The following is a 15758-nucleotide window of genomic DNA, read 5'->3' on the forward strand; positions in this document are numbered from 1 at the left end:
CGATAAAACCACGTTTTGATTTCGATAAAATAATTAGTTTTATCAAAAACAGCGAAACGTTCTAACCGGTTGCAGAGAAAAGTAATCTATTTGCAAATGTGGTATTTCTAGCGTTAATAGTGCATTGATTTTCGAAAGCCAATTTCTATGTCGCGGACAATTTTTTCCAGTTAAATTTTCTAGCGTTTTGTTCGAATGAAAATTGTGTTTCTAGAGAGTGTGGGAAAAGCTTGAATGGTAATAGACACGCGATAACATTTCATAATATACAACCGAAACGAATCATAATCAAAAGTAAAATCATCGTTGATCATCTTGGTATGTAATAATTTCGTAATTAAATTACATATCGCTATAAACAAGCAGGCGTTTGGATACTTTTGAGCGGCGGTGTACACAACGTTACGTACGCAAGAACGCAGCGTCGATCTTGCAACAAATCTATTTCCACGGCATGCAAAAACAGAAGACACGGCTAGCCGGGTAATGAACTAATCTAGCGAGCACCGACAGAGAGAAAGAAGACGAGTCGCGGCGCGGAGAACAGAAGCGGCGTTGAAGAAAGGACGGAGGGACGAAGAGCACTTTTGCCGTGGCTTAATAACATGAGTTTTTCCTGGCCGACTCTGGTAAACGGCGAGAGAAGAGAAAGGGACGCGGCCGTTGAAACGGCAAGGAACCATCCTGGGAGTCAGGTCCATGTAAAAGTCCCTTTGAAATTTTTGCTAATTACCTTACGCCACTGACCATGTACGATTTTAATTAACGAATGAGTTTGGTCGTTCCATAAATTCCAATGTTCTTTTCGTTATCGATCTTCGATGAAGTATCGTCGACTATTTGCCAACAGCATTACGTTATTTCTTAGTTGTCCATTCTCTTAATCATATCGTATTTTAGACGTCTAGTTTCTCAATTGCATCATTTTTTAGACGTTTGCTCCGTTAATCACGTCGGTTTGTACCATTCTGTGTCTTAGGAATTCTGTGAGAAAGATAAAGTGGAAATAGCAATTGAAAATACCAGGTTCGTTTGTCTGGAGCAAGCACTAAATGCAAGGACGTACCAAAACACGTTTTCGAGAAATTTTTACGAAAATATTTTGATCGCGTTCTAAAATTCGCGGAGACTTTGTAAATTAGGGATAGAAAACTGAACTTCTGGATAGAAAGGAACGATGGAATCGTAAATACGACGAAAAGTAACACGTTTCGGTTTTATGTTCTTCGACATCTACTTTTGAAAAACATGAAGATTATCGTACGTTTAGGTATCGAACGAAAAGTTGATCAATGGTAGCCAGTTAATAAATTCAGATAGAGACAATTTTGGACTTGATTCATTACGGTTCTGATCCATTGATATCGACAGAAACCATTCAGATGGTATCAATATGCGTTGCAGTTTCATCATGCTTAATGACCCCTCTGGGTATAACGAATAATAATATGCAAATAAGGTTGATCTCGATCTTTATGGATACGATGAAGTTTAATAGCACGAGCAAATGCGAGTAGCACGGTACGCCAGTAATTAATCAAACACGTTACGAAAGATTACGTGAATATTTTATCGAAACGTTAATGTCGGCTAATGTAGCCTATACAATGTTAATAATTAATCGCCGATTGTGCTATGAAATGACTATGATTATCGAACACCCTTCGCTTTCTCTATTCTTTTTTTCGTAACTATTGGATTTCATCGTTTCAGCTTATCGAAATTCTTTTGTTCTCTGTACAGTTGATTACCGGTTACTACAGTACGATTATACATAATTAAAAAAGAAAAAATACATATGTATATATATATACATACTTCAATAAAAGGAGAAAATTAATTAAATTTCTTTTTAGTGCGTTTAATATGTTGCATCGTTACTCGGTAATAGTAAAAGTGTTACAGCTGTAAAAAATGTGGATAAATAATGTTTCAATTCCAATATTTCGATTAATTGCAACAACTGAGACTGAGACTGAAAAACTCGTAATAAAATCCTCTAGATAAACAGGAAATTTCCAATATCGTATTTGTCCGATTTTTAAGAAACAACACGCTTGCACCGTTTTTCCATTGACCCCATTAAACGCATAACCAGGAGAAACAATACGCGAAAGTAGAAAACGCAAAGCGAGCTTACCGAGATAAAATCGGCGTGGAAGGAGCAAAATACAGCGTAATAAAAGCAGGATGAAAAGAACGAAAGAGCAGGCAAAAGGGTAAAGTTATGAAAGGCTGAGTTCTCTCCTGAAGATAATGACAGTCCAACTGCGAACACCTCTGGTGACTGAGAGCCCTGACCGTTGTTATTAAACTTATTTCACGCGGCCATCTCATACCCAGAAGTCCACAGACTGGACGAATGATTTTCTTATTCGGGCGTTTCGCTCGGCGATTATTTAAATGAAACGTTGACTTCGTCAGGATTCTATGGCGCGTAATGACGACGTTTGCCTGGCCCGGTCCACTAATTAATTTTTTGTTAATGTCGCTTACGATATTTTATTTCGGCCGGAGAAATTTAATAACATCGACGTTCGATGGATTCCTCGAACGTACAATTTGGGAAAATTACGAGAAAACGAGGAAACTTTTGTTCCTCATCTTCGACGAAAGATTGTTTGCGATATGACGGAGTATTCTTTTGGTCGGATTGATTTTTCTTGAGAAGCAAAGTCGCGCAAAGGAAGACGGAAAATCGCTCAAAGAAAGTTTTTCTTACCGATGCGTCGTTCGCTTCTTTTCGGTGAGCATCGTTTGCCAAGGTTTTACTTGCTTTTCTGCTTGAATCCTGGAAATGAGATTTTTGTTACGAAAGAGATATCGAAACGCGTTTTCTTGTTCGATACACGAATAAGGTAGCAAGAAGAACAACGAGATCGCAAACGCAACCATGGATCAAACGTTTGAATAAAAATTACCGATTTGTCTTTATCCTTTTACCGGAAGATACATTACGTACGATAAAAAAATATACTCGCCTCTTAGAGTGTAACGAATATCGACGCGTTAAAACGGAGAAATGAATCGATCGTTACGATTTGCCACTCTTTAACGTTCTTGTTTTGCGAGAAATATTTGTTGCTGGGCGGATGAAAAATTTCAGAATAATAGAGAAAAGAAATTCATCAGAAGTTAATGTAAAGAAAAGAATCCGAAATTGGTCATTTTGAGTTCAACGGTTCCAGTGTTAATTTCCCTAGGTTGTGCAGCAATTATTAGCTTCTGAGGCGTGCTATACACAACCAAAACGATCTTAATAACAAACAGCTCTTCCCAGTGAGTAGAAGTGTCCGTTCGGAGGGCTGTCATTACCACCAGGAGGCGACTCGCTTCTTCGTAACTTCTCTTTCTCTGCCTCTCCGTGATCTCTTTCTGCGTTTTCTGCGTCTGCTCTTCTGTTTTCGCTTATCGTTGGTCTTCCTCCGCGTCTCCGTCCATCCAGCTCGTAGCTTTCTCTTCCTCTTCGTTCGTCCTTCTCTCTCATTTCAGTCTAACCTTTTCGTCCGTCTCGTTCGTTTTCGTTGCACGCGCGACTCTACTCGACCTCTGGGAATTTCTCCGGCAGCAGCAGCAGAGATAATGACAGTCGCGAGGGTGGTCGGGTGATGCGTGACCACGTGCCGACTTCCTCTGCGTGAGATTGCATCTGAGAGCGACGCTACGCACTGAAAAATCCGACCGGGCAGATCGGCCACGAGAATGGAATTTCTCTTTCACCAGAAGATGGACAACCGTGAACAGATGGAGAACGATTGGGCATGATAATCGCATGAGAAATCCGCGTACACACGATCGGTTCCGTAATGGTTGGTTCTTTTGGTGGTTTGGCTTGGGTCGTTGATTGTCAGAGAAAGAATTTGCGAAACGAATCATCGATCGCGTTCGGATAACTATGAAATAATATTAAACGAAGATAGTAATTATCTAACGAAAATTATACTATTGCGCTTTTGCTATTATTAATTTAACGAGTATATGAAAAATGTATCTGCTATTATTATTTAATAAGAATAATTTCTTGTTCTTGTCTTCGTTCGTTCAGCAAATTCGCCCACGATAACCAACAGTTTCGCTTCCACACCCCAGAACACGAAAAAGCCAAAAGCCGTGACAGAGAAGTATAAAATCCGCCGATTCATAGCAGATTGGCGAAAAAGGATCACGGAAGCCGCAATCGGTCCATTACGCGATATAATACACAGTCGATTTCTTTCACTTAGAAAAAAATCCTGCCACGTAACGCACGCTATTAACACACGTTGGATTGTTTTCTCGTCCCGACGAAGGAATTTGGATAATTGGACGTGCACTCTGGCCAACTACTTCGATATTACGAATATATCGCAGTATATAAATTACGCGTATCTCGCGCGTCTTCTTTCCCAGACGCGTATACTCGTCTGTCTACATTCCTGTCCACAATTCCTTTACTTGTTTGGAGTATTCCATCTTTTTCCTCTAATTCTCTTCTTTTTCCCTATTTTTCTCCCTTTTCCAGTCATTCGCCTACCCGTAGCTCTCGTTTAACAGCAGCTACACGATCGTTTAATCACGTACCATACTTTCTTGCTTCCTGTTTCTATTCGACCTTGCATTTTTATGTATTCGTAGGGAATTTGAAAGTGCAACCAATACATATAATATACGAAAATATGTAAAATATTTAAAATAGGATAACGTAGAATTTGGTAGAGGTTTGGTGGATATAATTTTATTGAAAAATTATGTAGACGCATGTAACGATTAATTAGTGTGTACATTTATTAAATTATATAAATTATACGTACAGGTACGTCTTCAGTGTCTATGTGCGCGTACAGTAAAAATAAAGCTTCAGCGAAGTTTCAAACAAAAAAAGAAAAATAGGGGGAAATAATTTAGTAGCCTATTTGGTTTATGTTTCCGGTGCTAAGAATCATCGTCGTCAATTTTGTGAATCGTTTCAATTTTTTATTGTGAATCTGTTTATTTGTTTGTCTGTCGTTAGTTTATAAGGAATTGACAAGATATTGGAATATATGGATTATCGTTAAACTATAAATTATAAGATCGATGTGCTATGGAAGTTTATGTCACTATATTGGAAGAGCAATAGCATATGGAAAATTAAAAAAAAATATATAGAGATGAAATGGTGCGAAAAAAGCGAATACGAGTGTGCAAAACGCGCAAGATTCGACACAATAGACACGAATTTTTTTCCAAACTCCCGGCGTTTATTGATGGGTTCGGAAAATAAATTTATATCAAATTTCTGCCTCCTACCTACGCGATATCAAACGCCAGCACTTTAAAAAGAAAAAAAGAAATGATAAATAAAACGAATAAACGCGTAACGATTTTGTCCTTGATATTCAGATTTTATCTGAATGATATTTTCATAAGGATTATAGGTTTTACACGGAAGAGGAATTATACCCAGATTCTATTAATTTTTTGTTTATGCGGAGTAAGATTAATATTTTTATTTATATGGAAAGAAAGCCGATGGAAAGGAAATCTAATATATTTGTCATGTAGAATGTAGAAAACAAATTAATATATATTTTCAATTATATAAGATAATCCATAGAGATAATATTCGACGATAAAAAATCATCGTAATTCTTTAAAATAGAATTCGAAACATTTGTAATACTAATAAACATTTTTGAGAGCTATCAAAAACCTGCGAGTACTTCGTAATATTAAAAAAATAAATAAATAAATATACATTTCGAGATAACATCCGCAGAAACAATTATTACCCTGTCGAATAATGAAGGATACAAATAAATTTCTCTTCTAAAAAAACGCATGCTTGAACAAGGACGTTAAACCAGAATTTCAATCACTCGCGACTATTACGTACGATATGTCCACATTCGACCAAAACCGAAACAATTGAACTTCATAGTCCAATTAATTTCAGTAAAATCGATCCTTGGTTACCTATATTATCCTTCGATATGGCCAACGTAAACGACAAACAAAATTTCAGTCAGAGTAATAAAGCGAGCAATATTCAATTCCACTGCCAATACTACCCAACTGTAATACTTTCTTACGAAAGTATACTCCATTAACGAAATGAAGAGGCAGCTAAGAACCTAATAAGTAAAAATGAGCCACAGAATTATTATTAAAATTACTCTGTCACCGTAAGTATCTTTTCAGTTTATTACTCGAAAGAATTAACCGAAATTTCACTATACAAATTCGCAGAACAATAAACTACGTAAATCCTAAAACCGTCGGGTTTAAAAACTATTCTAGTCTCCGAATGTACTTGAAAAATACAGGTGGAGGGTCTGCAGCTACGTCTTTTCTTATTTAAGTTCAACCTTCCAATTAAAAATATCTCTTTTTATTCCATTTAACGATTCGAGCCTATTTGCAATACGCTTAATTCCGTCCATCGAGATGTTTCTTGCAGAAAGTAAAAAACTAAAAAACTCCATATATATACATATGAATTATGTCAAGCTTTATACTGTAACGAATGTAATATTAAAAATAGGCGAAGGAGGAAACGCGTAAAAATTTTGACGAAGCGAGATATTGATTTTTAATACAATAAATTAACTCCACTTGCCGGGGAAATAGCGGTGACGTAAGTAGGTTAGCGGTTCTGATTCGTCGACGTTTTCTTGAGAAATCTGGATGCAATATAAAATATCCTCCGACGGAGCTGTGTCGTAAAACTTTCTGATTCCTTTGATACGCCGAAAGAAAAGGAAATGCGGGTGATCGAGTGCATGCACACGATGAAGCGCCTGCTTACATGCGACTTCGGACGATCTATATACGCGAAATGGATAAGATTTCCATTTATAGGCATTTTAAGACACTCGTCGAGATGGAAGAAAGCGGTCGCGGATGAAATATATCTTTGCGTATCGGTGGAAATTACTCGTCGTACGATATTTTTTATCTTCGAGATGTGGTTCTCGAGACTCGAGGATCTGTTACGAAATCAGAAGCTACTGGAAAATTCACGATGTGTCACACCGTTAATGAGACAATTTATCCCGGAAGAGTTACAGTTTGTCGTCTTAAGAAAATTTGATTCGAATTTTATACGGATTTCAATAAACAAATCGGTTTGGTTATTAATATCGGCACATTGCTTGTATGCACATCATTCTAGAAAAATGTAATGTAAATATTAATTCTGAATGGTACAAGAGTCGGCATGGTTAACACTATGGTTGGCATTAACGCGTATATTCTACCGCTTCAATTATTTAAGCGCGAGTAGTATGCTCTATCGATGCAACTATTGCATTTTTATTCTTGCGTATTTCGATGGAATGGCTTACAATTAAAAATACAACGGAAACAACGGACGGTGTGTAGGAACAAATATTATCTAAAACGAAGAAGTTTCTTGGTGAGAAAAAAGAACGCAATTGTAGAGGTGGAGTGGCCACATTTTAACACGTTGCAAGGAATATATTAAAAAAGGATAAGAGAATCGTAAGCGACGATTGTTTAAGCGGGTGTCCTGAATTAGAATGTTCTAAAACAGCGTCTTTTTGTGATTTTTTTTTAGAAGGGAAAGAAAGAAACGAAGTTATTGAATTTTGAGGTATGGTTTTATATATATTTAACGAATACAAACAAATTTTTTTTTAAAGTAAAAAGAAACATTGTAACAGATTTCTGAGCCTATTTCATGAGCGTCTTGTCGCTGCAAAGCGGGAAAGATCCACCTCGTAATGTTTGACTGAAGCAAAAAGCCAAAAAGGGATTAAATCATTATATATGTTTCTTCTGAGTGAACTGAACAACGGCAGAAAAAGTTCTAGAAAAAATCACAAAAAGACGCTGTTTTAGAACGTTCTAATTCAGGACACCCTCTCAGACGACGTGTCATTATTGTGGTGGCACGGGCCACGGAACTTTTCAACGGCTCCGGATACAAAGCGCGACGCCGCCAAAGCGCAACACCGACGTGCCCAATGTATCATCGATATCTTCACACTCTTTCCGCCGAATTCTCGGAAGAGCATACACGTGCCAGCACAGGCGGCACATCTAATGAATGCACGCTAGTGGGGATATCGATGGGCTACGAAGGGAAGGATCTGCGCGAAGAAAAACAAAAAGCAGAGTCAGTCTGTCTTGCGTCATTAAAAGTGTAACTCCTCGGTCCTTTTTGATAGCAACGCGTCGAACGACATCTCGGTGTCTATCGTTATTTGTTAGTTGTTACCTGTTGTCCGTTAAGTGTTATTGTTGATTATTAATTGTTAACTCTGATTGTTGATTAGTTCTGTTATTCGTAAAAACACCAAGAGTAGTTCCTTACGCACCTATCACTATACCACCTCATTATCAAAAGGTACAATTATATAAAGCGATATAATAAGATTATTTAAAAGGAAAGAAACTCGCGAGGTTACTAAAGCCATAAAGTTTACCATTCTAAAAGTCAATCGACGACATTATCGAAGCTACTTAGCCACAAGAAGGCAACGATATTTGCAAACATAAATTGCGCATCGACGTGCCATTTCAATTCGTTCTGGCGAAATGAAGTTTTTCAATTTGATTTTCGCCAAAATCCGAGCAGCAAATTATTCCCGTTGACAAAGTATTGCTCGGTGGATTATTAACAGCGATCGTAATAAAAGATCGTTTCGCGTGGAGCACGGTGTTCGTCGTCGCGCAAGCACGGACACGAGTACGTTTTATAGAGGATTCCGCGTGGCTTTTGCGTGTGCCCGCCGAGTGGAAGTTACGCACAAAAAGATCTATCCGGGATGCACGCAGTCGTAAAATCTCGATCCCCTCGAGTGGATTCGAATGGCTGTTCGCGAGAGGCGCACGTAACCTAACCGTCTCGAAGCGTTCGTACTTGGTACGTACGTATACACGCGTGTGAAGCCATAACATAATATCTACGTTATACGACAAAGTTGTAAGATATTTAACAGAGGGATATGGAAAAATATCGTACCACGTTATTTTAAATAATATTTTCCATGGAGAGCGTGGTCGGAAATATTGTAAAAGCTGAGAAAGGACAGCGGGTAGGTTCTTATGCGAAAATAAATCAAAAATGTAAGATACAGTCTGTTCGTTCGAGATATACTTTTTCAGAAAATTAATCTCGACGATTCGTTCTTTATACGCGTATATGTGCAATAACTAAAATATTTATTTAAATAACTAAATAAATATTTAAATAACTATTTAAATAAATAAAACTAAATAACTATTTATATATATACTACTACTACTACTATTAATATTTAAATAACTATTTAAATAAGTATTTAAATAACTAAAATATCAATAAGATAGCCATAAATATGTAAGTTAAGTTATAGATTATGTACGGCAAGATATTTGCTTTTTTCTTTTTAAGAAATTAATTAATTATTGCGAGATGTATATTCTATATTTCGTGATTAATAATTTTCTACGTCGAAGTAGAAGTTATCACGCGTAATATATTTTATTACAGAAATACGTACTTGTTTTTAGGTCTGATTTGTGAAACCGTATCTCTTTGCTCAGTGAATGTGTTAGGAAAGGGCGACAACGGCACAGTGTCGTGTAGAAAATGACAAAGATCAAATTCTTGTGGCTTAGAGTTCAGAAATAACGCACTAAATCAACCGCTTTGATCTGTTAAGTAATTAAATATGCAAACTCTGCTAAGTAGAGCTCATAGGATCCTTGAAAGCGATGTTGGAGAAACGTGCTTGACCGATCAGATCTTTTGACCACAGGTATAGCTAACGTGTCATGTATTTCATAAAAAATATCATTTATATATTCGAAAAAAGAAGGTGATATCGTTTCGTCTATGTTTAAAACGTGTGATACTTTTCATAAAATAAAACAAGACTTAAATAGCAGCCGTACGAATGAAATTTATTTCACTTCAGACTTTTTCCTCCAACTAATTAAAAAGCAATTTATCAATTTATCAATTTATCTATTTAAGTTACGTGAAATTCGGGGAGTTCCAAATATCATGGCCGATTAGGAATTAGATTTATTTTATTTTAGAGCTTCAGCATCTCGAAATGCATCGGTGAAACCACTCGAACAAATGGTAAACGACGTTCTGAGAAAAAGTTACAGAAACAAAGGCACATAGATATAAAAAATATCCAAAGTGGACTATTCGTTTTAACGTCTAATAAGTAAGACGAATCTCTGTTTTAAATTCTATTATCTATGTCTTTGTAAGAAACGTAAGTTTATCCAAGAGGACCACAGCAAACGTGTTAAACGTTCGTAGTTTCCCAACGTATGGTTCGGACCGAAGGAGAACGAAAAAAAGAAGGAGTAGGAGAAAAAAAGTAGGAACCAGGAGGAAGGACGAGAAAAAAGAAAAAGGAAAAGCCGATTAGATAGTGCAGATCACCGATTTCTATATTGTCGCTCGTAGTCGAATCCCTCCGTACGGCGTGTTAGATCGAATGGTTTTATCCAAGCGAATAATCGTCCGACAGGAGAAGCCGAAATCGGATCAGCCTTAATCGAGCATACCGCGTCCATCTCTTAACAAGTTTCATTGTAACGTTTAATATTTTCCGCCAATATCCAGGGAAATATTTTCTCGCTGTCCGTCGCGCCATATTTTATTACCGGGCCGGACCGGCGCGCTCCACCGGCAATAAACTAGAAACGTAACACCGAATGGACATCGTTTACAACGAGATGACACATCCCAGGATTTCCCATCTGCTTATTTTGATTTATTACTCTCAGCCCGTTACGTTTAATTCTCTTGTCTGCCGATCGAAAACCTCTCGCGTTTCAAACGCCAACGAAACAAGCGCGAACAGTATCGAGAACGTTTTCGATGATTGGTCGACGATCGAAGAAGTCGGCTGGATCGAGGACTAAAAGGGAGACTGGTTGATGCAGGATTTCCCTTTCCGAATTCCTTTTTTCTTTCGTTCTTCTGTTTCCTTTTTTTTTTTTTTTTTTTTTTTTTTTGATGGGAAAGGGAAGAGTGACAACAGAAGAAATCGGCTGGATAGAGGATTAAAGGGAAACTGGTTGATCCACGATTTTATTTTCTTCTTTTGTTTCTTTCTTTCGACTCGCCTCTGCAGAAAAATTCTCCGCTTCGAGTATTTTTTTACTTGTACGTGTTTGACGAGAATTTTTGGATACGCATTCAGCAGTTTCGGTATTCTAAAAGTTTTTTAACATTTGATCGAAGTGTCAAAGTATTGAAATATATTAAAAGCACACGGAGAAAGTGCGATACGATCGCTTTTGTTGACTTTCTGATCGCGATGTTATCGAGTGGTTTGAAAGAGCAGCTTCGATATGGTATAGTTGAGAAGGGGACAATTACCAGGTTACTACGTACGAAGCTTTATAAAAATGAATAATAATTTGGTGAGATCTTGCAAAGACAAAGCAAGAGCATGATCAATATTTTGACAATTAGAAAATTGCATATTTTCACAACATATTGAATTGCATATTAAGAGAGAATAAAGCGAAAAATCCTTTCCTAGTATTTCTATCGTAACGCATCATTTAATGGAAATTTGAAGGACTAAACCTGATCCTATATCTTTCTTCCAATAGGAAGAATCCTTGACAAGTAATTTAAAACTTACTCTTTCTGAAAGATTTTAGGCAAGGGAAAAATTACTGGCTATAAAATAATTAAAGCACGAATGACACACGATTAATAACTCGCAACATATGATAAATATGCGTATCATTTGAAAGCATTAAACGTGCTCGATTATTCTAAAAATCTAAAAAATTGTCTAAATGTCATATACTTGAAGTACTTGAATGAATTAATACCCAAAATCATAATGCTTGGGTAGTTCGGAATAAAAAGTAGGCAGAAATCTCAACACAAGAGTTGCTACGCACAGCGTACGCCGTAATTTCCTTATAATCGATGAAATTATGAATTTGCATCATGACGAGACAATCGCGAAATTGACACGAAAATTAGACCAAAATATTTCGAAAATGCAGCGGGTTAACTGGGGGTATATAAGTTAAAATATCTGTCGTGCAAGATTTCCAGGGATGCAGAAGAGCGGAAGGATCAAACGATGATGTTCGAAAGGAAAAAGCGAAACGCTAACTCCGTCGTAACGATTCGTGCGTGCACGCGTGAGTGCGTGAGTCAGTGCGCTGTCACGCAGCCGGCCGAAGAAGCGAGGAAGAACCAAAGAAGATGCTATCTGCTCGAACTGGCCTCGCCATTAGTGTCACGAGAATAGGAAGGACTTACGTCCGCGGTGGGGCTACAGCTACAGCGTGCTACAAAAGTAGAAGTTTATTTGGCTCGAAATAAAAAGCTTATATACCATTTTGAATTGTATCGCGTAAAATTTAGGTAACTCGTTTGGTCGGTCTATCGGAATTTGTTGGTCCACTGGATGGTTAGTTCGCATTCGTTGCAAGTTAAAGATAACGTCGAAATTTATATCGATTGAAGATGGTTAACGATAGTGATTTAACGTGATACAAAACAGAAGTCTTCCCTAAATTGCTGTATCATTGATAGTGTAGGTTTTATTAGTATCAGTAGTAGCATAAATTTTGAATAAATTTCATAGAATTTTGTCAACGTTGTATTATGATTTAATAAGATATTAATAAGAAAACTTCTAGATCAATTTTGACAAATAGTTTTGTTATCCCTTACTGAAATTTTTCCTCGAGCTGTACGTACTTTGAAATTAATCAAAGTAAAATAATTTCGTATATGGAAATGATCTTGTTAACGTGATTCGATTAACCGACGTTTAGTAATTTACTGGATGAATTATCTTGGTATTTCAAAGGAAAAGGAACAAATAGTTGTAATGATCGTGTTTAAAGAAAAGAAATCAAGAGGCGGAAAATTAGATGCGCGATGAAGAAATTCTAAATCAAGTGTTATACCAGATAATGAAGCTTGATAAATTGAAAAAAGTGAAACAGGCCTAACTGATAGTTGATGATTTAAATGGTCACGGTTTTATTCTCCTCGTTTCATTCTGGTCCCGAATAATTAATTAGTATATTTAATATGCTGCTGAAATTACAATAAGCGTACTGAAATTAAAGCGGAAATAATATCTGCATGTGTTTTACAAGTGCTTTACTTTCTCATTGTTCTCAGCGTTATATCATTATCGTTCCACAACAAGATAGGAAATTATGCAAATTTTGAAATTCGTGGCCAAACTGAAGCACTAAATTATCAATACGTTGTTGCTAAAACATATATGATTCAATTAAACAAAAAAAAAAAACACTTTTTTGTTATATACATATACGTACTACGTAGATATACTTTTACACAAAGATTTGATCTGGTCGAGAAAGAAACGTAAAATTTGGTCAAAGCATGTTGCACGGAAAAATATGAATATGACACAGATAGAAAACTTCTGCGTCCTCTCTTTGCTTCTTTCAAACCATTATATCGTACGTAGTTGCTTTAAATGTACGAAAGAATAGCCAAGTCTATCAAAGATTGATAAATGTCCAGTTATTTCTAACCAGTAAGCACGTCCAAACACTTAATCGCAGTATCGTAAAATGGACGTACACGTCGCAACGTGGATCGACGACCTAAAGTGGTCACCGCAACGACTCTACCATTTCGTTGGACGAACGAGCGCCATTTGACGGCACCGCTTTAAAAGTCTAATTATTTCCAGATTTGTGGATCGTTCCAATAAAATCTTCCGAGCGTATCACTGAGTTTATGCCGCGTGTGATGCGCGCGTAGAACAACAATGAGGCCGCGAGCATTAATTAGAATTTCAATTAACCGGCTCGTAATGGCGCACGCATCGATCAGTGCATATCCGTTTTCTGGAAACGGCAACGGCCCAGGTCGAAATCCCGCGATCGCTCAGACATTAGCCCATAAAAATTGCAAACTCGTCCTTGTTTGCTCGGCAGAGCGTGTAATTAGCATCGATTGCGAGAACGACGTCTCTTTCTGAAAATTACCGATCGTTCCTTTTGGTGAATTTAATCCTAAAACGTTGCATCGAACTTCGATTTAACCAATCTGTCGAAATTCGATCAACCGTGCCGGAAATATCTTTTGTTTATTCGATTAACCACCACAGAGCTTCGTTTAGTTTGATTATAATTATTTAAATAGTCGTCAATTCTCGAAGACTCGGGCAATCGTCTCGATACGACTTTGCCTCGATTTAATCTCGTTATCTCGTATTTTCACGATTTCCTAATTAATTTTGCAGATTGGTTTCTTAATTTTAAGTAGCTAGACAATCGGATTTGATATAAGGAAAAAAAACAGAGGATGCGAGTTAAATGCATAGATAGATATACTATTCATTTGCCGCGTGAAACTTGATTTAACATTGCATTTTATTCGACTCTTCTTAGTTTTAATATTTAAAATCTACGTATTATTTTATGTTATAACTTTGGTAGTAATATGTCAGTTTTCATTCGCTATCGATTACGAAGATGTAAAAATTGATAAAAATATATATATAATAATCGAAAACCTAGTTTACCGAGTACAAACCAGATGGTTTGAAAAATGTCGTTCGTTATAGTATTCCGTATTCCTCAGTTTCTTGGCAACTACGACTAAAATGATTTCTAAAATTAAACAAATTTTACCTTTCGTACTCACGACGAGTTGGAGGGCAGAATGCAGAAACGTAAATTAGCTGAAAAAGCATACCTGAATAGATTAAGAACATTAGGAACGTCGTTCGATTATTATACCGAAGCTATAAAGAGCCACATAAGGGAGCATTTGCAAAAAAAGCTACGTTAAAAAGGTCACTATACACTAAATAGCTGTGCAACAATTTCGTTTATTTGCTTTGCCATTTAAGTGTCTTCTCAGTCGCAAAATAGGGGAAAAACTAAAAAGAAGGGAACAATCGTAACGGAACGAGGATCGACGATCGTCGATCATTGTCAAAGTTTTGTTTTCCATTAGAATTCGTGTAATTAATATCATATTGGGTACACAGAGACTTGGTCGAGCGAGTAAGTACGCGTATCGTAGACGGTTGGTAAAGTGAATACCGTCTAAGCGAGATATTCGAAAACTGTCCGATTAACGATCCGAAAGTGCCTCGGGCCAAGATTCAAAATACCTCGACGGACGTTATATTCTCGTCGTACATTCCTATGGTGTCCTGTGTTTCAGCTACGGCCGCACCAACAGCTTCTGCAGCTTGTCTCACGGTTTCCATGGAAAACTTTGGGGCCTCGCGTCGCTCAATTTGCATCCACCCATCGAGAATGGTAATTAAGGGCGAAGCGTAAACCTTGATTAGAATTACAATCGTAAACGGAGTCGGTTCGATCCTGTGAGCGATCTGCTATTGCCAGAGGGTGTACGCCAACTTGAAAACTGTAAATTGGTCGTGACGCTGGATACGATCCTTTGGTCTTTGAGCAGCGTACGTACGTAGCTCTATACGGCAACACGCCGCTATACGACGATTTGAAAAACTTACGTCAATTACATGTGTGTTTACAATGATTGACAAAACATTCCTAGACACTTTTTACGTACACGTATATACTTCGCAAAGATCACCAAAGTATTGGAACAGTCAGTTATTCGCTAAATTAACGAGCCACTATATTTAGCGGGACTATCGTTAGTGATAATTCTACGATTAAAATTAATACTTACGCTGTGTAACAGTGTTTCGCTAAGTGTACGTTTGCAACGAGCGTCCTGTAATTTCTGTATAACTTTATTTTCGAATTGATTTCCAACGCTACTATTACGATCAGCTACTTTGGTATAGAACTGGTAGTTTAGT

General features: G+C 37.1%; 1 protein-coding gene across 3 annotated transcripts in view; it reads right to left on the reverse strand.

Annotated features, from left to right (window-relative positions):
• Nucleotides 1–15758, reverse strand: part of LOC117204249 — a 113468-nt gene that overhangs the window by 42318 nt on the left and 55392 nt on the right. For 2 of the 3 annotated variants that reach the window (XR_004487038.1, XM_033441461.1), the window contains exon 3: nucleotides 2723–2791. The exons of the other annotated variant lie outside the window; for it this stretch is intronic. Coding sequence is in view for 1 of the 2 variants with exons in the window: in XM_033441461.1 (XP_033297352.1) it covers nucleotides 2723–2791 (69 nt within the window). In the remaining variant the exon portion in view is untranslated. The remainder of the gene's footprint in view (nucleotides 1–2722; nucleotides 2792–15758) is intronic. 3 annotated transcript variants of the gene reach the window in all.

Source organism: Bombus bifarius, unplaced genomic scaffold (genome assembly GCF_011952205.1).
Source record: "Bombus bifarius isolate JDL3187 unplaced genomic scaffold, Bbif_JDL3187 scf7180000007977, whole genome shotgun sequence".
Classification (NCBI taxonomy): Eukaryota; Metazoa; Arthropoda; class Insecta; order Hymenoptera; family Apidae; genus Bombus; species Bombus bifarius.